General features: G+C 41.9%; 1 protein-coding gene across 10 annotated transcripts in view; it reads left to right on the top strand.

Moving 5' to 3' along the window:
* The window catches only part of MTSS1 (MTSS I-BAR domain containing 1), a 207,913-nt gene that overhangs the window by 143,762 nt on the left and 38,134 nt on the right, over positions 1–26,017 (top strand). For all 10 annotated transcript variants that reach the window (XM_070748282.1, XM_070748280.1, XM_070748286.1 and 7 more), the window contains exons 4-7: positions 1,135–1,219; positions 2,286–2,377; positions 6,650–6,724; positions 24,411–24,568. In XM_070748282.1, coding sequence (XP_070604383.1) covers positions 1,135–1,219; positions 2,286–2,377; positions 6,650–6,724; positions 24,411–24,568 — 410 coding nt within the window. The remainder of the gene's footprint in view (positions 1–1,134; positions 1,220–2,285; positions 2,378–6,649; positions 6,725–24,410; positions 24,569–26,017) is intronic.

The following is a 26,017-nucleotide window of genomic DNA, read 5'->3' as shown; positions in this document are numbered from 1 at the left end:
GGAAGTGTTTTTAATAGGAAAGTGAACACAAGTACAAGGGGATACAGTCTGAAGTTAGTTGGGGGAAAGATCAAAAGCAACATGAGAAAATATTTTTTTACTGAAAGAGTAGTAGATGCTTGGAACAAACATCCAGCAGACGTAGTTGGTAAATCTACAGTAACTGAATTTAAACATGCCTGGGATAAACATATATCCATCCTAAGATAAAATAAAGGAAATAGTATAAGGGCAGACTAGATGGTCCATGAGGTCTTTTTCTGCCGTCAATCTTCTATATTTCTATGTTTCTAATTAAATAGTATGTTTTTACCCATAAAAGCTTTAATCATTTTAATCATTATCTAGAACTGAACTTTTATAGTAATTAAAGAAATTTGAGCTACTTGCCTAATCTGTTCTCATACTGAACCTTGTGGGTTCAGTACAAAACCTTAAAATGTTACTGTGCTCCTCAAATAACACTGTCTTATTTTGTTTATATATGATTTACTAATTTGATTATTTAGTAATCCAAAACTACTTTACTGTAACAAAATAGAAGGTATATTGTTTTTTTTTGTATGTTATGATGTGGAGGAAAAATAAAAACAAATTAGTTCTAAAAAAAATATTTTGTTTCCCTACTGGTTCTGTGTACCTGACCAAACTTCTGCGTACCTGACAGTAACCATAGGGGCCCATCACTTGGCGTGCCGGAAACAGGAAGGGCAGTTCCCTGGCACATGTGCTTGTGCCAGGAAGCTGAGTTCTGGTTTCCGGCATTCCTGCGCATTCAAAGACTAGCTGGCTGGCGCGATGTATGCGTCGGAACCCGGAAGAGCAACAGGCAATGGCTGGCATACCAGAAAGAGGGCTCTGCGTGCCACTTCCAGCACATGGTGCCTTAGGTTCACCATCACAGTTATAGACTGATTCTGTGTTATCCAGTTATCAATCTCAGCAAGAATTTGTATAATAATGATATGGGTTTATGAAGGGCCTCCCATAAGGTTTGGTCATGTTCTTGAACCCCAATGCTTCATACCCTGAGTGTGATCTGTGTTTTACATGCTTATTTTCTTTGCCAGAATGGACCTGTGATGCTGTTTTTTGAAATGCTTAAGGCCATTTCTATTTTTTGCTCTTTTTCAGGTGCTACCCGAGAAATTGGCTCTGCTTTAACCAGAATGTGCATGCGACATCGAAGCATTGAGTCCAAGCTCAGACAGTTTTCAAGGTGAGCTATGCATGTTGCCAGCTGACAGTCTGGAAATAGAGTTTCATTAGATTCTGGAAGGTGTTCAGAATTTAATTGGTACTCAGTCTTTTCCATTCAGGACCATATTAAGCTGTTTACGGGGGCTGATTTCCAGCTAACCTCCCAATTTTTTTTGGCTGGGAACAACCTTTCATTTTTCTCTCGCTGTACAAATTGTAAAAGGGAAAATTGAACGGTCCATTGTGAGAAGTCAGGCTTGCTGAAGTAGGAATTCGTTTTTCAGACATTACTGTAATGGCAAAACGCGTGATTTCCATTTTTGAGAACATTGATTAGTGTTGCAAAAACAATTTCCCCCTCTGCGGGCCTATTTCTGGTAACTCTGAATAAATTGGGGAGTTGTTCTTGCGTAATGATTAAGAGATTGAGACAGAAATTAGGGAAGTATTGCTGCAAATCTTCATTGTGCTTCGTAGACACAAAAATAAGGATGCACAGATTGAGCCTCCCTAGAGTTTTTGGGTTTGGCTTGTAGCCTTCTTGTAGAGATGCCACAAAACTGTCATTTTTCTTAATGTAGCAGATGGGGGAAATGATCAGATAATGGCAAATCATCATATTAACTGTAAGTGATTGAGCTTAGATTACATGCCTATGTAATTAAATCAGATTTAGCATGTGGTTTGTCCTGGTAATTTCTTTGTTCTGAGCATTCCTGTTTGCAAACCCACCACTGAAAGATTAAGTGTGGTCCTTTCTCGCCATTCTTGCATTGAGTGACCTTGAGTATTTCTCAACCGTAGCAAATTTTAAGACGTCTGGACTTCACCTCCCAGAATCCCCCAGCCTCTCAATCTCAAAACAACGCCATTTACTCTATAGGCAGGCTTGAGGCCATATGTGAATCCTTTCTTGCAGGATTGCTGAACCTGATTTATGTGCTTGCGATTGAATCGGACTTAAGATTCTTTCTAAGTTTTGGACTTTGGTTCATGCATGGGGAAAGGGTGCCTTTAAAAGGCTTAGAGAGAGATTCTTTTCCTGCAGAATTTGATTCCTCTTTGTGTTTTCTCAACAAAATTAGTGCTTTAATCGACTGTCTGATAAACCCACTTCAAGAGCAGATGGAAGAATGGAAGAAAGTGGCCAACCAGCTGGACAAAGACCATGCGAAAGGTAGTTACATGGAAATGGGACTTGGGGGGGGGGGGGCGGGCGGTGTGGCCACAGAAATTATGGAATAATATGGTTAAAGTCAATATAGAAGAGCCTTATAAGAACAGTTAGAAAAAGTGCTATTGCTAACATGTTGTAAGTTGTTCTGAGTCTAAAGAGAAGGGCGGCATAAAAATCGAATAGGTAGGTAGGTAGATAGATAGATTAGATAGATAGATAGATAGATAGATAGATAGATAGATATAGATAGATAGATGACAGATAGATAGATAGATAGAAAGAGATAGATAGATAGATAGATAGATAGATAGATGATAGATAGATAGATAGATAGATAGATAGATAGAGATAGATAGATGATAGATAGATAGAGATAGATAGATAGATAGATGATAGATAGATAGAGATAGATAGATAGATAGATAGATGATAGATAGATAGATAGATAGATAGAGATAGATAGATAGATAGATAGAGATAGATAGATAGATAGATAGAGATAGATAGATAGATAGATAGATGATAGATAGATAGAGATAGATAGATAGATAGATAGATGATAGATAGATAGATAGAGATAGATAGATAGATAGATAGATAGATAGAGATAGATAGATAGATAGATAGATAGATGATAGATAGATAGATAGATAGATAGATATAGATAGATAGATAGATAGATAGATAGATAGATAGATAGATGATAGATAGATAGAGATAGATAGATAGATAGATAGGATAGATAAGGTAGGTAGGTAGGTAGATGGATGGATGGATAAATTGGATGGATGGATAGGATAGGATAGGATAGGATATATTGGATGGATGGATAGATAGGATATATTAGATAGATGGATGGATGGATGTCTATAAGCCTCCTAGAGTCTCCTTTGTCGAGATGGGCAACATTCAAGACAGGTAGGTAACAAGGTAGCTAGGCAGATAGACAAAAGTGGTCTTTGACTTGCAACCATAGTTGAGGCCAAAATTTATACCGCTAAAGCGAGATAATTGTTAAGTGAGTTTTGCCTCATTTTATGACTTTTCTCGCTGCAGTTCTTAAGTGAATCAGTGCAGTTGTAAAGCTAATAACATGAACCCGCGATCTTAGAACATTTCAACTCCCATAAATATGAACCAGTTGCCCAGCATCCAAATTTTTGATCACCGGACAACATGAGTGCTGCAACCGTCATAAGTGTGAGAAAAGGGTGACGAGTCACTTTTTTCAGCACCGTTGCAACTTTGAACGGTCACTAAACGAATGGTTGTAAGTCAAGGACTTCCTCTAGATAGATGTCGGAACTACTTGTAATGGCCACGACAACAGAATCTTGCAAGTCCAAATGTCCTTCTCTCTTCCATTCTGTTGAGAACGAAGGAGGGACTTGTCTAACACATTTTCTTAAGTTTTTTTCCCCTCTTGGTCTGGGCTCAAGCCCCTTTTATCTACCCCTTGTCTTGGGAACAGCTCTTTTTCCTGTGTCCTCCAAGGCCAACAGGTTGTTAAATACCTGCCTGCTGACGGGTTCCTTCCTTTCCGACAATGGCTCTCATAAAACAATTATTGCTGATGCAAGACTTTGGTTGTCCCAGAACACGAAGCAATGGTCTTCATATACAAGAAGGCACATTCCTGCAGGATATTAAGAAAAAATTCCTAACAATGGAAACTGTTGCCGGGTGCTGGGCAGGAGAGCTTGAATCCCTGATATTTATTTATTTGTTTTGTCCAATACACAATAATACACAATGAGGGTTATAGAGGATATAATCAGGTAGAATGTATTAAAGGGGGAATAGAGGAGAAAATAAAGGAGTGAAATATAACTATGAGAGAATAGCAGGAAAAGATATAGGTATAGAAGAGAAGATATAGGAGAGACAATAGGACAGGGGACGGAAGGCACTTAGGTGCACTTATGTTGTCCCCAAAATTTCCTTTTTGTAGCAGAAAATCAAAAGTACATTCGGGTGACGTTTGAGATGGGAAGCATATAGAAATTACATGGTAGGCCCTAAAATACACTGCTCAAAAAAAAATAAAGGGAACGCTTAAACAACACAATATCACTCCAAGTCAATCAAACTTCTGTGAAATCAAACTGTCCACTTAGGAAGCAACACTGATCGACAATCAATTTCACCTGCTGTTGTGCACATTCAACTTTGTACAGAACAAAATGTTCAATGAGAATATTTCATTCATTCTTATCTACGATGTGTTCTTTGAGTGTTCCCTTTATTTTTTTGAGCAGTATACAATAGCTTCTGTTGATAATGTGATGGCCTTTTAAAAAAACACACACATACACCAGATTTTGCTCTGATCCCACAATTTACGATTTAGCCTCTCTTCCATATGTTGTGTTTATGCACATGCTCTTCACACACACACACACACACACACACACACACAGTTTTTTAAGCATCTGCTGATAATGAATGAGGTCTCAAATCTCTGTTGTGATAAATTTGTCAGTGTCCAAACTTGCCCAAAAAAGATATAAACATTGCTTGGTTTGTCCTATATTTTGGTTTCGGCTGCAGGAGGATATGTATGTCATTGCAATCGCTGGTCCAAAAAAGAGTCTGCTTTTTCCATATCATAAATTGATTGGTCTAGTGACCTTATTCTTCTATGTATATAAAAAAAGGATAACATGGCAATCTGTTGCAATTGCTATGATTCCCTTCTGTGATTACTTGCGACCCCTGTAACCTCCGCTGATTATGTTTCCCTATTCTTTCTTGACCTTCGTTTGTGCAAAATGTTAAATGCACCAGGCCATTAAAATGAAAAGTGCTTAAGCTTCAATCTCTGGTTAAGCTTGCCTTGGCATAAGCCCCTCTGAATCCAGCGTAGCTTTTGCTTACTCAATGCTACTATATTAAAATTTGTCTCCAACATTGCTTGTCTAACTTGGAGCTTCAAACACCGTTGCCTATCAAATATTTATTTATTATTTATTTATTAATTAGATTTCTATGCCGCCCTTCTCCTGAGACCCAGGGAAGCTCACAGCAAGCAAATGCAAAAAGTGTAAAAAAATCTAATATTAAAACACTCTAAAAACTTCAATACATAAAAACATATAAAAATCTAACTTAATTTAAATTCTAAAACCCCAATACAGTATTACCTCTACCTAAGAACGCCTGTACTTATGAACTTTTCTAGATAAGAACCGGGTATTCAAGATTTTTTTTTGCCTTTTCTCCAGAACCATTTTCTACTTACAAACCCGAGCCTCTGAATCTGTAACCGGAAAAGGCAGGGAGAAGCCTCCGTGGGGCCTCTCTAGGAATCTCCTGGGAGGAAACAGGGCTGGAAAAGGCAGAGAGAAGCCTCCGTGGGGCTTCTCTAGGAATCTCCTGGGAGGAAACAGGGCCAGCAAAGGCAGGGAGAAGCCTCCGTGGGGCCTCTCTGGGAATCTCCTGGGAGGAAACAGGGCCGGAAAAGGCAGGGAGAAGCCTCCGTGGGGCCTCTCTAGGAATCTCCTGGGAGGAAACAGGGTCGGAAAAGGCGGGGAGAAGCCTCCGTGGGGCCTCTCTAGGAATCTCCTGGGAGGAAACAGGGTCGGAAAAGGCGGGGAGAAGCCTCTGTGGTGCCTCTCTAGGAATCTCCTGGGAGGAAACAGGGTCGGAAAAAGTGAGGAGAAGCCTCTGTGGGGCCTCTCTAGGAATCTCCTGGGAGGAAACAGGACCTGCACCCTCCCTGTGGCTTACCCAATGGCACACATTATTTGCTTTTACGTTGATTCCTATGGGAAAAATTGCTTCTTCTTACAAACTTTTCTACTTAAGAACCTGGTCACGGGACGAATTAAGTTCGTAAGTAGAGGCACCACTGTATATTTAAAAAACCAATCATCCACATTCATCCTATCATATTCAGACATAGGCTGAGGTAGATGTTAAAATTTCAGTGGCCCCACGCCTGTTGGCAGAGGTGCGTTTTTAAGGCCTTACGAAAGACTGGTAGGGTGAGGGCGGTACAAATCTCTGAGAGGAGCTGATTCCAAAGGGCCGGGGCCGCCACAGAGGAGGCTCTTCCCCTAGGCCCTAACAGACATTGCCTAGTTGACGAAACCCGGAGAAGGCCAACTCTGTGAGACCTGACCGGCCGCTGGGATACATGAGGCAGAAGACAGTCCCATAGATAATGTGGTCCAGTGCCATGTAGGGCTTTATAGGTCATAACCAACACTTTGAATTGTTGAAATATGTTTGTATATGTTCTCTCTCTCTCTCTCTCTTCCCCCTCTTTAGAATACAAAAAAGCGCGTCAGGAAATAAAAAAGAAATCTTCAGATACACTGAAGCTTCAGAAGAAAGCAAAGAAAGGTACGGTCCTCTCGTTTTTCTTTCTTAACTGATCAGGAGGTTCCACTTTTATCCGCTAGTAAAAAGTTGCAAACATATCACTGCATATTGCTGTGTAGCTGCCTTTCACTTCCTCCTCTGTGGACAGCCCTGAGTGACACCCTTTGTTGAGCTTAACGAGACAGGACTCTTGCTTCTCAGTGGAATGCAAAATTGGACAGAAAGGCAAGTTTCACTTAATTCTGGAACGCAAAAGAGCCTATCGGTACATTTGAGATTTAATGGAGTTAGATTAGGGATGTGCACGTCTTCTCAAAAATGAGAATAAGTAAACAAGTAAAATAAAATTTTCTACTCCAGAAGGTCTAAGTAGGGTCATTGAAAGCCAAAAAAGGAGCACATAAATATTTGTTTGTGCCAATTTAATTTTTACCTGCAATTTCGTGACCATAAGAGTATTTCTTGCAATATCATCATAATAATAACAACAACAGTGTTGGAAGGGAGTTTAGAGGTCTTCTAGTCCAACCCCCTGCTTGGGCAGGAGCCTCTACACTCGGGCTTATAAGAGCCGGGGTGGCACAGCAGGTAGAGTGCTGTACCGCAGGCCACTGAAGCTGACTGTAGATCTGTAGGTCAGCGGTTCAAATCTCATCACCGGCTCAAGGTTGACTCAGCCTTCCATCCTTCCGAGGTGGGTAAAGTGAGGACCCGGATTGTGGGGGCAATAGGCTGGCTTTGTTAAAAAGTGCTATTGCTAACGTGTTGTAAGCCGCCCTGAGTCTAAAGGGGAAGGGCGGCATAAAAATTGAATGAATGAATGAATGAATAAATACACTAAGCATTTTTTTTTTAGATTCAGAATTGAAAGCTGCATTTGTATATTGTGTTTTCTTAATTAGAATAGAGTTGAGAAATAATCAGTTAGAAAATTAGGGGGAAATAGCCCCTTCTCCGAGTGTGTCACCTTGTCTAGATCAGTGATTTTCAACCTTTTTTGAGCCGTGGCACATTTTTTTACATTTACAAAACCATGGGGCACGTTTGGGGTGGGGTGGGGGCTAAAAAAAAGTTTAGACAAAAAATTTCTCTCTCTCTCTCTTCCTCCCTTTCACTCTATTTCTCTCTCCCTCCCTCTTTCTCTCCCTCTCTCTTTTTTCTCTCTCCATCCCTCTTTCTTTCTTTCTTTCTTTCTTTCTTTCTTTCCCTCTCTTGTTCTCTTTCTCTTGCCTTCTCTCTTGCTTTCTCTCTCTCTCTCTCTCGTTTTCTTGCTTTTTCTCTTTCTTGCTTTCTTTCTCTCTCTCTTGTTTTCTTTCTCTCTCTTGCTTGCTTGCTTTCTCTCTCTCTCTCTCTCTTGCTTTCTCTCTCTCTCTTGCTTTCTCTCTCTCTCTCTTGCTTTCTTTCTTTCTCTCTCTCTTGTTCTCTTTCTCTCTCTGAGCTTCGTGGCACACCTGACCATGTCTCACGGCACACTAGTGTGCCACGGCACACTGGTTGAAAAACACTGGTCTAGATAATCCTTGCCTTCTGTTTCAAGAAATTGGTGAAGCTGTGAAACACTGGGGAAAACAGGAGAACGGCATTTTACTCACAAGAAAAGTAAGAAGACTTCTAATCTTCAAGTAACACGTACATTTTAGTTTTTAAGTGCTCCCACTTGTAAGCTCAAAATGATCGGCTTGCAAGTTTTTACTGTAAAGTTATAGAATATCAAAGAACGTTGGAAGTCTTGTAGTCCAACCACCCCACTCCTTAGTCAGAAGATCCTATACCCGTGATGGCAGTGATGGGCTTGCCCCCACCCAGGGTTAGCAACGCAATGGGGGTAGTACGTTTATGCACTATTTAAGTTTATGCACTATTGCCCTTCCTTCCCTAGTACCTTAGTATAATCCTTAATTACTTTTAAAATAGGAAATAGTATGTTTTTACCCATAAGCGCTTTCATCATTTTAATCATTATCTAGAACTGAACTTTTGTAGCTGTTAAAGAAAATCGAGCTACTTGCCTAAACTGTTATCATACTGAACCTTGTGGGTTCAGTACAAAACCTGGACTCCTCAACAAATAATGCTGTGTATCAGTTGTCCTTTTTGTGGCTAATCCAATAATGTGACTTAATCAACTGAAAAAGAATCCAGGCATCTATTTCATAACTTATCTTGGTTGGTAAACCACTTCCACCCAGTCACATGACCTTTAAGCTACTCCCCCCGGGTCACATGATTGTCAAGCCACTCCCACCTAATCACATGGCCGACAAGTCACTCCTTACATGACCGTCAAGCCACACCAACACAATAACCCATGTCCACAGTGAGGTAGTAAATTTTTTTTGCAGTCCTTCACTGCGTGATGGTGAACCTATGGCATGCGTGCCACAGGTGGCACCTGGAGCCATATTTGCCAACACAGGACTACAGTGGTACCTCTACCTAAGAACGCTTCTACTTAAGAACTTTTCTAGATAAGAACCTGGTGTTCAAGATTTTTTTGCCTCTTCTTAAGAACCATTTTCTACTTAAGAACCTGAGTACGGAAACCAGGAAATTTGAGAGCGGCACGAAGGCCCAGCCAGTTTCCCGCCATTCCCCCTTTAATCCCGGCCATCTTGGGCTTTTCTGGGCTGCCAGAGGAGCCTTTCAGTGGCGCTTAAGGAGGCTTTGGCAGTCCAGAGCGAACGGAGCGTTTTCCTTTCTCTGGGCGCTTGGAGAGAGAATAAACCCTTTTGCTGTGGTGACTCCCTTGCTCTCTACCTCTTTTATAAGTCTCTTTTAACTTGGAACAAATGAACTGTTGTAAGTCGAGGGATACCTGACCCAGCCTTCTGGCAGTGGGGCAGGACTTTTTTTGGAGCTGAATTATCTTGTATGGTGGAAGGTCTTAAGCATAAAACGTATCAAGAAAGACTTAATGGACTCAATCTGTATAGTCTGGAGCAGTGATTTTCAACCTTTTTTGAGCCGCGGCACATTTTTTACATTTACAAAACCATGGGGCACATTGGGGGGGGGGGGGGGTAAAAAAATATTGGACAAAAAAATTCTCTCTCTTCCTCCTTTTTGCTCTATTTCTCTCTCCCTCTTTCTCTCCCTTCCTCTTTTTCTCTCTCTATCCATCCCTCTTTCTTTCTCTCTTCCTTCTTTCTTCTTTTTTGCTCTTTCTCTCTCCCACCTTCCTTCCCTCTCTTTCTGTCTCTCTCTTGCTTTCTTTCTTTCTCTCTCTTGCTCTCTCTCTTGCTTGCTTTCTCTCTTGTTCTCTTTCTCTTTCTTTCTTTCTTTCTCTCTTGTTTTCTTTCTCTGAGCTTCGCGGCACACCTGACCATGTCTCGCGGCACACTAGTGTGCCACGGCACACTGGTTGAAAAACACTGGTCTGAAGGACAGAAGGAAAAGGGGGGACATGATCGAAACATTTAAACATGTTAAAGGGCAAAATAAGGTTCAGGAGGGAAGTGTTTTTAATAGGAAAGTGAACACAAGAACAAGGGGACACAATCTGAAGTTAGTTGGGGGAAAGATCAAAAGCAACATGAGAAAATATTATTTTACTGAAAGAGTAGTAGATCCTTGGAACAAACTTCCAGCAGACGTGGTAGATAAATCCACAGTAACTGAATTTAAACATGCCTGGGATAAACATATATCCATCCTAAGATAAAATACAGAAAATAGTATAAGGGCAGACTAGATGGACCATGAGGTCTTTTTCTGCCGTCAGACTTCTATGTTTCTATGTAGATTTTCCATATCAGTCTCTGTTAGGCTGAGGCCTAAATATGAGGTCAAAAGCTTGACCTTTGGTGACCGGATGAATACTTCAGTATTGCAATAGGACAGAATTATTTTGTCATTGCCGCCTTCTGGTCTACACTATTAGAATTTCCTGCTGATCTTCCTTTTTAAGGACTAATGAGCTACTCTGCTCTGCCCCTTTGTAGCCCCCCTTGAGATTCACAAGGTCAGCTGTTTTAGTGCAAATTAAAAACATTCCAACTGTTTTTAGCTTCTGCAACCCAGGTTCCCTATTCTTGACCGAAGCTTTAAAACTTCACATGAAAAAACTAAAATTTATTTATACAAATTGTTTGACAAACATATAAATAAATAAATAAAAGTGACCCTGCAATTTATTAGATTTGTTTTTAGTTTAAATGTGAGATAATACATATTTTAAAAGAATAACGGGACTGAGTAGCCATTGTAGCAGCGATCAAAATGTTTTGTTTATGTCTTTACATTTTAAAAATATAAGTTATTAGTAGAACATTAACTCTTCCTTTTTGCTTTTGCTTGAAATTTAAAAAAAAGATTAAAAGTATGAATAAATGACTGCACTGTTGGATTTTGTGAAATCCAAAACTAAGGCTAAGCAGGGGTGGGTTCCACTTACCTTTGCCACTGGTTTGCAACGTGATGTTTATTTATTTATTTATTTAATTTATTTATTGGATTTATATGCTGCCCCTCTCCGAAGACTCAGGGCGGCTAACAGCAATCATAAAACAGTGTACAATAATAATCCAATACTAAAAACGAATTAAAAACCCCTTAATATAAAAAAACCCCAAACATACATACAAACATACCATGCATAAAATTGTAAAGTCCTAGGGGGAAAAGGAATCTTAATTCCCCCATGCCTGGCGGCAGAGGTGGGTTTTAAGTAGCTTACGAAAGGCAAGGAGGGTGGGGGCAGTTCTAATCTCTGGGGGGAATTGGTTCCAGAGGGCCGGGGCCGCCACAGAGAAGGCTCTTCCCCTGGGTCCCGCCAAGCGTCATTGTTTAGTTGACGGGACCCGGAGAAGACCCATTCTGTGGGACCTAATTGGTCGCTGGGATTTGTGTCGCAGAAGGTGGTCCCTGAGATAATCTGGTCCGGTGCCATGAAGGGCTTTATAGGTCATAACCAACACTTTGAATTGTGACCGGAAACTGATCGGCAACCAATGCAGACTGCGGAGTGTTGGAGTAACATGGGCATATTTGGGAAAGCCCATGATTGCTCTCGCAGCTGCATTCTGCACGATCTGAAGTTTCCGAACACTTTTCAAAGGTAGCCTCATGTAGAGAGCGTTACAGTAGTCGAGCCTCGAGGTGATGAGGGCATGAGTGACTGTGAGCAGTGACTCCCGGTCCAAATAGGGTCGCAACTGGTGCACCAGGCGAACCTGGGCGAACGCCCCCCTCGCCACAGCCAAAAGATGTTTCTCTAATGTGAGCTGTGGGTCGAGGAGGACGCCCAAGTTGCGGACCCTCTCTGAGGGGGTCAATGATTCTCCCCCCAGGATAATGGATGGACAGATGGAATTGTCCTTGGGAGGCAAGACCCACAGCCACTCCGTCTTGTCTGGGTTGAGTTTGAGTTTGTTGACACCCATCCAGGCCCCAACAGCCTCCAGGCACCGGCACATCACTTCCACTGCTTCGCTGACTGGACATGGTCAGATGTTTCGTGTGCGTCCCCACGTGAATTTTTACTTCCGCACATGCTCCCTATGTTTAAGTTTTTTTATTATTAGATTTGTATGCCCGCCCCTCTCTGAAGACCAGGGGCAGGATACAGCCCTAAACACAGCTGAAGAACTCATCAGCTGTGCTTGGGGAGAAGAAATAAATGAGTATTAACCTGGGGGGCAGGCGGGATGGTTCTTTTGGAAGCAGAAAAAGAAGAGAAACCATTCAAAGATGAAAAATTCCACTTAACATTTCCAATTTTTTTTTTTGATTTGGCGCCGATGAATTGTTAATGTACACTGCTCAAAAAAAAATAAAGGGAACACTTAAACAACACAATATAACTCCAGTAAATCAAACTTCTGTGAAATCAAACTAGGAAGCAACACTGATTGACAATCAATTCCACATGCTGTTGTGCACATTCATCTTTCATTCATTCAGATCTAGGATGTGTTATTTGAGTGTTCCCTTTATTTTTTGAGCAGTATATGAAGTTGAACAAAATTGCTTTTGAGTAGAAATTACAATATTGAGCCCGGAAAGCAAATTACAATATTGAGCCCGGACAACCACAGCTATAGGCACGGCTAATGTTTTGTAGTTGTGTTGGGATGCAGTTGTTACATGGTATATTATTTTAATCTCGGGTGTTACTTATTATCTCTTACTTATTTGGGGGGGGGGGGATATGGTTGCATAATATATACAAGAACCCTAGATGGCCAACAAACATGCATAAATTTTACAAAAAGGAAAATTTAAAACTCTTAATCCAAAATCAGGGAGAAACTGTTCCATTTCGTAGATAGAGCTACGAAAAAACGTTGCTTTTTGGGTCCTGCCAGAGAGTCAGATTTAATAGAAGGGACCTGAAACAACCTATGCCAGTGATGGTGATTAGATTAGATTAGATTAGATTTATTGGATTTATATGCCGCCCCTCTCCGTAGATTCGGGGCGGCTCACAACAATGGTAAACAAAACATAGTAACAAATCTAATATTTCGCACTCTAAATGACAGTTTTAAGTTAAAAAATCCAAAAGAGCCCCAATATATAAAAAACAAGCACACAATCGAATCATACACAAAAACTACATGGGCAAGGGGGAGATGTTTCAATTCCCCCATGCCTGACGGCAGAGGTGGATTTTAAGGAGTTTCCGAAAGGCAAGAGGGTGGGGGCAATCATAATCTCTGGGGGGAGCTGGTTCCAGAAGGTCGGAGCCACCACAGAGAAGGCTCTTCCCCTGGGTCCCGCCAGACAACATTGTTTCGTCGACGGGACCCGGAAAAGGCCAACTCTGTTGGACCTAACCGGTCGCTGGGATTCGTGCGGCAGAAGGCGATCCCGGAGATATTCTGGCCCGATGCCACGAAGGGTGCCACAGGTGGCGTGTGGAGCCATATCTACTGGCACACGAGCCGTTGCCCTAGCTTAGCTCCAGCGTGCATGTATGTGCCAGCCAGCTGATTTTTGGCTCACAAAGAGGGTCTGGGAGGGCGTTTTTGGCTTCCAGAGAGCCTCCGGACGGATGGGAGGGTGTTTTTACCCTCCACCAGCTCCAGGGAAACCTTTGGAGCCTGGGGAGGGCAAAATACGAGCCTACTGGGCCCACCAGAAATTGGGAAAGAGGCCGTTTCTGGTCTCCAGAGGGCCTCCAGGGGTCGGGGGAAACTGTTTTTGCCCTCCCCAGGCACTGAATTATGGGTGTGGGCAATTGTGCATGCATGATAGCACATGCCCACGTTCTTTCGGCACACGGGGAAAAGCAGGTTCGCCATCACTGACCTATGCAGTCTAATGGGATGTGTAGATCTCTTTCGGGAGTGGTGCCTGCACAGGTAAGCTGGCTATCAATGTGATATTAAATTGCAGCTGGATAAAAATGGGGGAGTCCATGCAGGTCACAGCGGGGATAAAACACAGGCAAACCTACTGAAGCGTGCTGAATAATAGTATTTATAATCCAATTTACCTAGAGGATAGAGGTTTGAGAAAGCTGTTTGAAGGCTCTTTTCAACGGGAGCCACTTAATTGAAGATTTCCAACATGCCTTTGTTTTCTTTCTACGTTGCCTTCCTAGTCTCCCCTTCTATTTCCCTTCTTAACTATAATTTTTTTGAACTAGAAATGCTTCGTGCCAAACGGTAAAATGTTCAATATGTTGCACCCATTGTTTGCGAATCGTTTTCAAATTCTAGCTTAGGACATTGGATTTTTCTTTGCTGGCTTTTTATGGCTCGCTTTGACCAAAGGATTGGAAATGGAGAGGTTGGTACGGGGCAACTATGGATGAACAAAAAAGATCTCCTGAGTCATGATCAGAATATGATCTTTCTGAGGTCTCTCTTTTTTTAATGGTTCCTGTTCCAATTCGTGAAGATGAATCAGGTTTAGTTGACGCACAAAGAGCCGACAGATCATCACCGCCCCATGACTCATACAGGGGGTGGACAAAAAAATGGAAACACTTGACTTTTTGGCATCATAATGTTTGGACATGTTCAAATCAATCCAAACTTGACATATTTTAATGTTTTTTAAAAACATTCCGTTATTTGATATGTTTTTTTAAACTACCTTTTTTTAAAACAGAAATTTAAGGAAAATAGTTATAACCTCCTAGAAATGGCAGACCTCTCAGACTTTCAAAGAGGCCAAATCGTTGGTGCTCGAATGGCAGGCGCTAGTGTAACAGAAAGTGCCGAATGTTTGACGTTTCAAGAGGTCATGTCTCAAAAGTAATGACTGCTTTTGAAAGAGAAGGGAAAACGTCCTCAGCCAAGCACAGGTCTGGTCGAAAGTCTTAAGTTGTCTGAGAGAGACCGTCGGACTCTAAAGCGAATTGTTACAGCGGATCGCAAGACTGCAGCCCCTAAAATCACTGCAGAGGTCAATAGACACATACAGAACCCAGTTTCCAAAAAAACTGTTCGAAGGGAGCTTCACAAATCTGGATTCCACGGAACAGCTGCATGGTGTTTCCATTTTTCTGTCTACCCCCTGCAATTCTTATACAAAAGGTTTTGTTGGAAAAATAGAGCTGGGGTTCAGTGTGTGTTTCTCTTCGGGCTTAGAAATGATGATTGAATCCTTGGAGTGCTGGTTTTGACTTCTTTCATTTTCCTTTTTTTCGTGTGTGCGCCAATTTTTGCATCCTGCTATTTCCCATCATGCTCATCTTCTTGACCGCAGAGGCACTGGGTAAGTTTCACTCTGCACTCTCCCCTGGTGGCTGGTGGGGGTCATTCTGGCAGCGGTCACTTTATACTGGTGCAGAGATGGCAAACTTTGTGGGGCTTGGCTGGTCAGAAGTTTCAGGGTGTCCAGCAAACCTGGGAAATCAGGGAATTATCAGGGAAATCAGCAATTCGGGAAATATCAGGGAATTCGTGGAAAAAAATGGAATAAATGAGAGGAGAAAAACAAACTATATTAAAATGTTTAAAAGTCAGGGGAAAATCATGTAAAAAACCCAACATATTGCGCTGCCTGGCAGAGTCAAGCAAAAATGAGCATAACTGTGGCAACAACTTGCTTCCACAGCTACCGATATTTCTCCACGGCATAGCCATTTGGTATGATGTCATCTACGACCATGCCTTAATTAGATCACAAGTTACAGAGAAATGTCAGGGAAATATCAGGGAATTTCAAAATGTTTTTCCCCTGGACACCCTGAAGTTTGGAAACTGTCTTAATTTTTGACTCTGCTGGTGTGTCACACCCACCTACCCTCTCAACAAATGAGAAACAATTCTCTATTCCAGAGGGGTCACACTCAAGGCCCGGAGAGCTGGATCCGGCCCGGGGAGGGGGCCGCCCTCAAAACAGCAAAGGATTGGCCCATGGTGCCTCTGTCAGCAAAAATGAAGCTTGGGAAGGCCACGCACAGCCCTCCCAAGCCCAGTTTTCAGCTGTGATGGCCTCCTGCCGTCCTCTGCCAGTGAAAATGGAGCTCTGGGGATGGATGGAAGCCCGCCTGGTTCTTGGAGTTTTTGGAGGCTCCATAGGAGCCATAGGAGATCACATCCCTCTCAGGCAAATTTCGACAGGTTGTGGAGATTGCTCAGGAGCATACAGTGGTACCTCTACTTACGAACTTAATTCATTCTGTGACCAGGTTCTTAAGTAGAAAAGTTTGTAAGAAGAAGCAATTTTTCCCATAGGTATCAATGTAAAAGCAAATAATGCTTGCGATTGGGGAAACTACAGGGAGGGTGGAGGCCCTGTTTCCTTCCAGGAGATTCCTAGACAGGCCTCACGGAGGCTTCTCCCAGCCTTTTCCGGTCCTGTTTCTTCCCAGGAGATTCTTAGAGAGGCCCCATGGAGGCTTCTCCCCGCCTTTTCCGGCCCTGTTTCCTCCCAGGAGATTCCTAGAGAGGCCCCACGGAGGCTTCTCCCTGCCTTTTCCGGTTACAGTTTCGGAGCCTCGGGTTTGTAAGTGGAAAATGGTTCTTGAGAAGAGGCAAAGAAATCTTAAACACCTGCTTCTTATCTAGAAATGTTTGTAAGTAGAGGCGTTTGTAAGTAGAGGTACCACTGTACTTCATTCTCAAGCAACCTCCATGAGTCCACAGCCTTCCCCCAAAAATCCATGAGAACGGGATGTGCTTTTGAGTAGTTGTCAGGGTTAATCTTGGGGTGTCATAAGAGGTGGGTTTCAGCAGGTTTTGACCAGTTCTGGTGAACCAGTAGCAGTAATTTTGAGTTTTTGGGAGAACCAGTAAATACCACCTCTGACTGGTCCCACCGCCATCTATTCTCTGCCTCCCGAGTCCCAGCTGATCAGGAGGAAATGGGGATTTGGCAGTGACCTTCCCTAGGAGAGGGGTGAAAATGGAGATTTTACTGTATCCTTCTCCTGCCACACCCACCAAGCCGTACCACACCACTGTGACAATATTTGAAACCCACCACTGGGTGTCGTTCGAAAACATGGCGTATCGCCTTGGACACCCATGCCATGGGTTTGCCATCACTGCTCTAGTATCTACTATTTTTCTAGGCCTTTTTAAAAATTAAAGCTAATGTTGGACTTGCAGTCTTAAGAGCAAGGAGATGTTAAGGTCTACTACTACTTTATCCAGAAGTAAATAAAAGCAGTAGCTCATTTGGTAGTGCATGAAAATATTTATTCTGTCATCAGATGTTAAAGAAGGACAGGACAGGACAGTATTCTTCATGAATTCAATCTGTATAGTCTGGAGGACAGAAGGGAAAGGGGGGACATGATCGAAACATTGAAATATGTTAGAGGGTTCAATAAGGTTCAGGAGGGAAGTGTTTTTAATAGGAAGGTTAACACAAGAACAAGGGGACACAATCTGAGGTTAGTTGGTGGAAAGATCAGAAGCAACATGAGAAAATATTATTTTACTGAAAGAGTAGTAGAGGCTTGGAACAAACTTCCAGCAGACATGTTTGGTAAATCCACAGTAGCTGAATTTAAACATGCCTGGGATAAACATATATTCACCCTAAGATAAAATACAGGAAATAGTATAAGGGCAGACTAGATGGACCATGAGGTCTTTTTCTGCCGCCAATCTTCTGTGTTTCTATGTTTCTAAGGAGATCCATGAAATGCAAGTGATAATGCTGCATATTGAAAAAAAGGCAAACTTAATTGTGAAAGTTGATAAAGAGAACTTCGAGCCAACCCCTTAGATCAGGGGTCATACACCCGAGGCCCGGAGGCCAGATCCAGATCCGGCTTAGATCTGTCCCTCTCTGGAAACAACAAAGGACAGGCCTACAATGTATCTGCCACAGTGAAGGGCTGCAAAATCTTTACTACTACACTGTGGGGTGGGGTTTATTTTGTGGGTGTGGCTTGCCAGCCATGTGATCAGGTGGGAGTGGCTTGATGATCATGTGACCAAGGGGGTGGCTTAAAAGGTCATGTAACTGACTTAAAGATGGCCGACTTGACGTCAGTCACATCAAGGGTTTCGGTTAGGGTTAGGGTTCCTGGCCTCTCCTCGTCTCACAGAGATACAATTTCCCTATCTATTTACTATTACTGAACATCCAAAATATACTCTTTAATTCTATGTATATATGCCATATGTGTGCATACATATTACACACCGGCACACAAAAATATACATTATGTAATATATAATCTGTATGTATATGTACACACACACACATGCACAGCTCTTTTAAAATTATACACATTCAACCTCATTTACTGCAATAGGAAAAACATAGCCAGAGCCCAAAAGGGGGAAAAAAGAAAAAAATTCAAAATTTTTCTACCAGTTCTGCGTACCTGACTATACCCGTAGGAGCCCATCACTGGTCTGCCAGCAAAAAACAGAGCTTGTGAGGACCGTGTGTGCCCCACCCCCAGCCCCATTTTCGCTGGCGGAGGATTGCAGGAGGCCATGCAACCGAAAATGGCGCTTGGGAGCCCGTTTTTGCTGGTATAGCGCTCAGGCACCCCCCGACCAGTGATGTCATGCTGGCCACACCCACCACAGCCGCACCCTCAATGAATTCAAGCTTGACACCCCTGGCTTAGATAGATGGAGAGCTGCAACTTGTGCTTCCAAGAACTATTGCAAATCACCTTCATCTTTAGCTAGCTGACTTTATTTGTTTGTTTGTTTGTTTGTTTGTTTTTTTGTTTATTTATTTGTCCGTCCATCATCCATCCATCCATAATAATAATAATAATAATAATAATAATAATAATAATAATAATTTATTAGATTTGTATGCCGTCCCTCTCCGAAGACTCGGGGCGGCTCACAACAACGCTAAAAACAATATTATAATGGCACAAATCTAATATTAAAAAACTAAAAACCCTATCATAATTAAAAACCAAACAGCACATACATACCAAACATAAATTATAATAAGCCTGGGGGAAAGATGCCTCAAATCCCCCATGCCTGGCGGTATAGGTGGGTTTTAAGTAGTTTACGGAAGACAAGGAGGGTGGGAGCAGTTCTAATCTCCGGGGGGAGTTGATTCCAGAGGGCCGGGGCCACCACAGAGAAGGCTCTATCCATCCATCCATCCATCCATCCATCCATCCATCCATCCATCCATCCATCCATCCATCTAAATAAGACTGAAGTGAATGTCTTCTTAAATTCCGTCTTGGTAGTAGAAAATTGATTGAACCATAACCAGTTTGAAACTCCCATGCATCTAAGCTCCTAGGTCAGTGATGGCATACCTATGGCACGGGTTCCATACCTGCTGGCACGCGAGCCGTTGCCCTAGCTCAGTTCCAACGTGCATGTGTGTGCCAGCCAGCTGGTTTTTGGCTCAGACAGAGGCTCTGGGAGGGCGCTTTTGGCTTCCAGAGAGCCTCCAGAGGGGATGGGGAGGACATTTTTACCCTCCTCCAGATCCAGGGAAAACTATGGAGCCTGGGGAGGGCGAAACATGAGGCTATTGGGCCCACCAGGAGTTGGGAAACAGTCTGTTTCCAGCCTCCAGAGGGCCTCCGGAGGGCAGGGGGCGAGATAAGCTGTTTTCGCCCTCTCCCGGTATTGATTTATAGGTGTGGGTACCCGTGTTTGCGCAATAGCGCACAGCCACGCTCTTTCGGCCCTTGAGGGAAAAAAGGTTCGCCATCACTGTCCTAATTACATTCATATGGTATCTCTCAAGACTTAACAGGAGATTTAAGGCTTTAGTTTTGATTTAGTATTTTTAGGTATATATGCCGACATGCACAGTTGCACTTGAATAGCCAGATCACTTCCGTCCAAGCTCACTTTTAGTTTTTCTTTTCTTTGACATTCAGCTAACAATTGATTATATCTTTGGTGGGTCTTAAAAATTGCAAGTAATTTCAAGAGAGATTGAATAAGTCTGTAGGAAATTGGATTCCCACCATCAATGAGACTCTGAACAATTAATAATAATAAGTAATAACAACAGAATTGGAGGGGACCTTGGAGGTCTTTTAGTCCAACCCCATGCTTAGGCAGGAAACCCTACACTACTTCAGACAATTGGTTATCTAACAACTTCTTAACAACTTCTGGAGGCAAGCTGTTCCACTGATTAATTGTTCTAACTGTCAGGAAATTTCTCCTTAGTTCTAAGCTACTTCGCTCCTTGTTTATTTTCTACCCATTGTTCCTTGTGGTTCCAACTTCTGTTCTGAAAGTTAATGGTAGCTGAGTGATTTTGAGTCCCATGACCTAGGACTGGGGTAGGCAAAGTTGGCTCTTCTATGACACGTGGACTTCAACTCCCAGAATTCCTGAGCTGTTATGACCGACTCAGGAATGTATTTATTTATTTATTTATTGGATTTGTATGCCGCCCCTCTCCGCAGATTCGAGACGGCTAACAACAGCAGTAAAACAGTATATAACAAAATCCAATACTAAAAACAGTTAAAAACCCATTATATAAAAACCAGTCATACATTTATTTATTTTATTTATTTATTTATTATTTAGATTTGTATGCCGCCCCTCTCCGCGGACTCGGGGCGGCTCACAACATACAAACATACCATGCATAAAATTGTAAAGGCCTAGGGGGAAAGTATATCTCAGTTCCCCCATGCCTGGCGGCAGAGGTGGGTTTTAACCAGCTTACGAAAGGCAAGGAGGGTGGGGGCAATTCTAATCTCTGGGGGGAGTTGGTTCCAGAGGGTCGGGGCCGCCACAGAGAAGGCTCTTCCCCTGGGTCTACAAGTCATAGAAGAGCCAACTTTGCCCACTCCTGACCTAGGAAAGCCATTCCTTGACAGGGAACTGAGTCATAATTGCTGATTGATTCGGCCTCTTATTCGAAGGTGAAACCAAGCTGGTTCCTGCTTGATGGCTGAAATGATGGAGGCTTTAACAATTTCTGCTTGTCCCTTTAGCTGCTCGTATTACACTTCTCAATAAAGTTGTAAAAGTGTGATAACTTAAGATACCAAAACAGTAATACCTGGGAGAGCTGGAAGGAAGAAAAGATTGTTAGGATAAAGGAAATGAAGTTACACATGAAGAGATTGCATTCCTATAGCACACAGTGTTTATGGAATAAACTCATTTTCAAGATTTGCACAATGTGCTGAAACCTAACCAAATTTCTTGAGTAAGTTTACGTATTAAACCTCTAAAAGTCATAACTGAAGTTAACACCAATCAAGTGTTAGCTTGTGGTGCAAATATAATTACTGTGCTTACTTGACCTGGTTAAACATGTATAAATATAGGCACTGAGTATATGGGCTTCAGAATATTAATCCTTGTAATCCTTCAACTGCATTTTAAAAAATCTATATTATTCTACAGCTGAAGCCTCATGGAACATTTTTGTTTAGACACATGTAAAATGTGCTTTTAAATCCAAGACTTAACCTCACGCTAAGCCTCCTGAACCATCTCACAATTTAAGTTTGTCTTCTTATGCTATGCGCTTCATGTCATCTTCGGTTGAATTGATGCCTCGGGCTTCCAAGAGTATTGTTTAGCTAGGATTTAGAGACAGTATTTCCCGCTAAATGTCTGGAAATTAAATATAATATATAATATATGTTGTGGTTGGCTCTGGCCCAGCTCCTGCCCCAGGGAATGTGGAGGTGGATGCAGGGGAAACTTCAACATGACACAGGGCTGTGTTATTGCCGACAGAATCAGTTTAGATTAGTTTCCTCGGATGAAGAAGAAGGTGGGAGTGACTCGGCAGGGGAGGGCTTGGCACACAGCCAAGGCAGTCAATCTTCATTATCTTCTATAGCTTCAGATGATGACATGTTGGACCCAAGCAAGCGCAGAATTATGCGTAGAAGAGACCAAGTAAGGACATATTACAGGAGATAAGAGAGCCACCTGTGTTTGGGTGGGGCTCCAGTAATTAGGACTGCTGCTATAAGTAGCAGCATGTGGGTTTGGCAGTTGTGGAAGAGTATCTGATCGGAGTTCGTCAGGAATCCTGTGTTGTCTGGACTTTCTTGCTTTTTCACGCCTTGAAAAACAAAGCAGAGCAACGTGTGTGTGTGTGTGTGTGTGTGTGTGTGTCACTTCCTTGGAAGAAGAAGGGGTGTGAAGTTTCTTCACAGCTGCTAGCTAAGTACTTAATGACTGCTTAAGGGTGATTGTACAGACTACCTGGTTGTTTTGGGAAGAGTGCTCTTTGCAATACAAAAAGAGTGCTTAGTTTATTTTGAATTTTGTGATAAAGAACATTGTTTTGAATTTTCAAACCTGTGTGTGTCTGAAATTTGTACCCTTGAATTTTCGGGAGGCTCCTATCAGAGAGCCCGGCAGAACAAATATATATACATAGCCATCTTGCTAACTTCCTGGAAAATCTTGGTGCAGTCATTGATGAGCAGAGCGAGCGATTCCACCAAGATTTGAAGGTCATGGAGGCAGGGTATCAAGGTAGATGGGATGTACATATGATGGCTGACTTTGTTGGAGCATCAAGCGAGAATGTCTACAGATTAAACACTCCAGAAAAAAGCTATAAACGAAAAATTTTACCTTAATATGTATAATTACCGTTCGATAAAAAAAACTATTTGTATGAACACAATTTAACTTGCAGTAACTATTATAGCCTTTGTATGAATAAAATTATTCCTTGTAAACAGTATATTTGGTAAGATTTTACTTTACTTTCTCTTATATGCACAATTTGTATGACTTTTGAGGGTATCCTATAGCTTAAAAAGTTGATGTGATAGACAAAAACTGTGGTTGTTTTGGGATCCCGAGGCCAAACGTTAGTTGAAAACAAGTCACAGATTTAAGACAATGAAATTGCTGCTCCCCAGTGTAATGTGGCACAAAATAAGCCACACGGTGATAAATTGCAGAAGACTATTGTAAATCTTTGTTAAGAACCTAAAAATCTGATTTTCTGAATCAAAACAAAAGTCTGTCTGGAAAAACCTCTCTCATCCAGTATCCTAAAGATTGCTTTGGAGCTTTCCATAAACATCAGCTCCTATGGTTGTTCTCCATTAAATAGTATTGAGGGTCATAGGACCTTGTTCCTCATCATTCAATTCCATCTAAAAGTTACCAAAATTGGCTAATGGAGATTGCAATGTCTTTGACTGTTTGCCCGTGTCTTACATAAAGTATTAGCTTTATTGAATGATTGTTATTTCTAAAATTATAAGGAAGGAAAGCAAAACCTTTGTATCTAATTTTATTGTGTCCCCCCCAAAAATATGTCAGCTACTTTTTTTTCATCCAAACAGCTAGTCCACCAAGGTTTCCCTGACTACCATTGAGGTCAAAATAGAAAACAAATGTTTTATCGTTTGATTGGGAGCAATCCAAGATGGACAGCCATATAAGTGCTCTAGATAATAAATCTTCTCATTGATTTGCCTAAAAGGCAAATTTTAAATGTTTTTTAAAACATTTAACATTAAAAAAAATCTATGTACTATCCTTGGAATAAAAGTACAAGAGTGCTTTGTGTATACCAGTCCCCCCCCCCCCCCCAAGCCTGGCAACTTTAAGACTTGTATTCAACTCCCAGAATTCTCCAGCCAGGAGAATTCTGGGAGTTTATTTATTTATTTTATTTATTTAATTGGATTTGTATGCCGCCCCTCTCCGAGGACTCGGGGCGGTTCACAGCATATATAAAAACAGAACAATAATGTAATCCAATTAATACTACAATTTAGAAACAATTAAAAGAAAAAAGTTAACCGAACAATTAACTTATTAACCAAACATTTGGCAGTCATACTTAAGGCATTCAGTGGTCAGGGGAAGATCTAAAAGTCCCAAGCCTGGCGGCAAAGATGAGTTTTTAAGCTCTTACGGAGGGCAAGGAGGGAGGGAGCAGTGCAAATCTCTGGGGGGAGTTGATTCCAGAAGGCTGGGGCTCCCAGAGAGAAGGCTCTACCCCTAGGTCCCGCCAACCAACATTGTTTGGTCGACGGGACCCTAAGGAGGCCAACTCTGTGGGACCTCACCGGTCGCTGGGATTCGTGCGGCAAAAGGCGGTCTCGGAGATAATCTGGTCCTGTGCCATGTATCCACAACTCTTAAAGTTGCCAAGTTTGAAGATGTCTGGTGTTTACAGTTGCATTAAAATCCTGCTTTTTAAGTTATGGATAAAATACATTGTTGTTGATTTGGACAAGGTTACATTGGCTGATGTGACAGCCAACTATTTGATATGTACACACGTTGCCATGGTTGTGAGTTTGACTGCTTGGAAGAACATGATCCAAATATTCGCGGTCTTTTTTTGAGAATTGTTTTCTCAACTTTTGTTTTTCTTCTCTTGTGAACAGGGAGAGGTGACATCCAACCTCAGCTGGACAGTGCTCTGCAGGATGTGAACGATAAATATCTTCTTCTTGAAGAAACGGAGAAACAGGCTGTTAGAAAAGCACTGATTGAAGAACGTGGCCGATTCTGCTCATTTATTTCTATGCTGCGTCCTGTAATTGTGAGTTCCGTTCCCAGGGCTTTTACTGTTCACCTGTCTTTGAAAGAGAGCAAAGTATTTCTACAGTAGCGTATTGTATTTCTAATTCTCATGTATATTTAAATATCCATAACCTATTTAATGATTTTTCCCTCAAGTACGCACTTATGCGCAAGAGGACTACGACAAGATGAAATAGACATTATGCATAAAACAATGTGGCACATACTGTAAATGTTGCTTTGGATATGAACACCAGTAGCTAGAGTAGAAGTCTTTCATGAACTCTTTCAATAAAAAAAATAAAATATCTGAAAGGGTTTTCTAGTACATATTCTTAAGAATCACTATTGTGTAGATCCTCTCTTTTATGTACACTATGAAAGGGGGTTATCTGAAGAATATTATGGGCTATTGGCTAGATTTGGTGATCAAGATGCAATCAATATGATCATCTACAACAGGGGTGGGCAATTATTTATTTATTTATTTATTCAATTTTTTAATGCTGCCCTTTTCCTTAGACTCAGGGCGGCTTACAACATATCAGCAATAACACTTTTTAATAGAGCCAGTATATTGCCCCCACAATCCGGGTCCTCATTTTACCCACCTCGGAGGGATGGAAGGCTGAGTCAACCTTGAGCTGGTGATGAGATTTGAACCACTGATCTTCAGATCTACAAGTCAGCTTCAGTGGCCTGCAGTATAGCACTCTACCTGCTGCGCCACCCCAGCTCATTATTAATTTTGCCCTGGGGCCGCATGAGAAATTGGGATGGTTTTAGAGGGCCGGACTAATATAGTAAACTCAGTTCTAGCCTCTTCCTTGTTTTCTTTCTCCCAAATTACCCCCCCCCCCCAATGCACACACACACAAAAAGAGTGCAAATCTCCCCCCTGTTCCTTATTTATTTATTTCCCCCTCTGCTCTCCTCCTCCTCCTCCCTTCACTTCCTCACTCGCGCTGCCCCTCCCCAGCAGCCCACACCCACACTCCCGGCTGGCCCCACCCCTGCATTATCAAAATAACACTCACTTATTTATTTATTTATTTATTAGATTAGTATGCCGCCCCTCTCCGAAGACTCAATAACACGCAATAGTTTGTTTGTTTGTTTGTTCGTTTGTTTGTTTGTTCGTTCATTCATTCATTCATTTATTTACTTATTGGATTTATATGCCGCCCCTCGCCGCAGACTCGGGGCGGCTAACAACAGTAATAAAACAGCATATAATAATCCAATACTAAAAACAGTTAATAACCCATTACTATAAAAACCAAACATACATACAGATATACCATGCATAAAATTGTAGAGGCCTAGGGGAAAGAGTATCTCAATTCCCCCATGCCTGGCGGCAGAGGTGGGTTTTAAGCAGCTTACGAAAGGCAAGGAGGGTGGGGGCAATTCTAATCTCTGGGGGGAGTTGGTTCCAAAGGGCCGGGGCCACCACAGAGAAGGCTCT

This window comes from Erythrolamprus reginae, chromosome 3 (genome assembly GCF_031021105.1).
Source record: "Erythrolamprus reginae isolate rEryReg1 chromosome 3, rEryReg1.hap1, whole genome shotgun sequence".
In the NCBI taxonomy this organism is placed as follows: domain Eukaryota; kingdom Metazoa; phylum Chordata; class Lepidosauria; order Squamata; family Dipsadidae; genus Erythrolamprus; species Erythrolamprus reginae.
The sequence above is the reverse complement of the archived record's forward strand: the minus strand, read 5'-3'. Positions and strand labels throughout refer to the sequence as shown.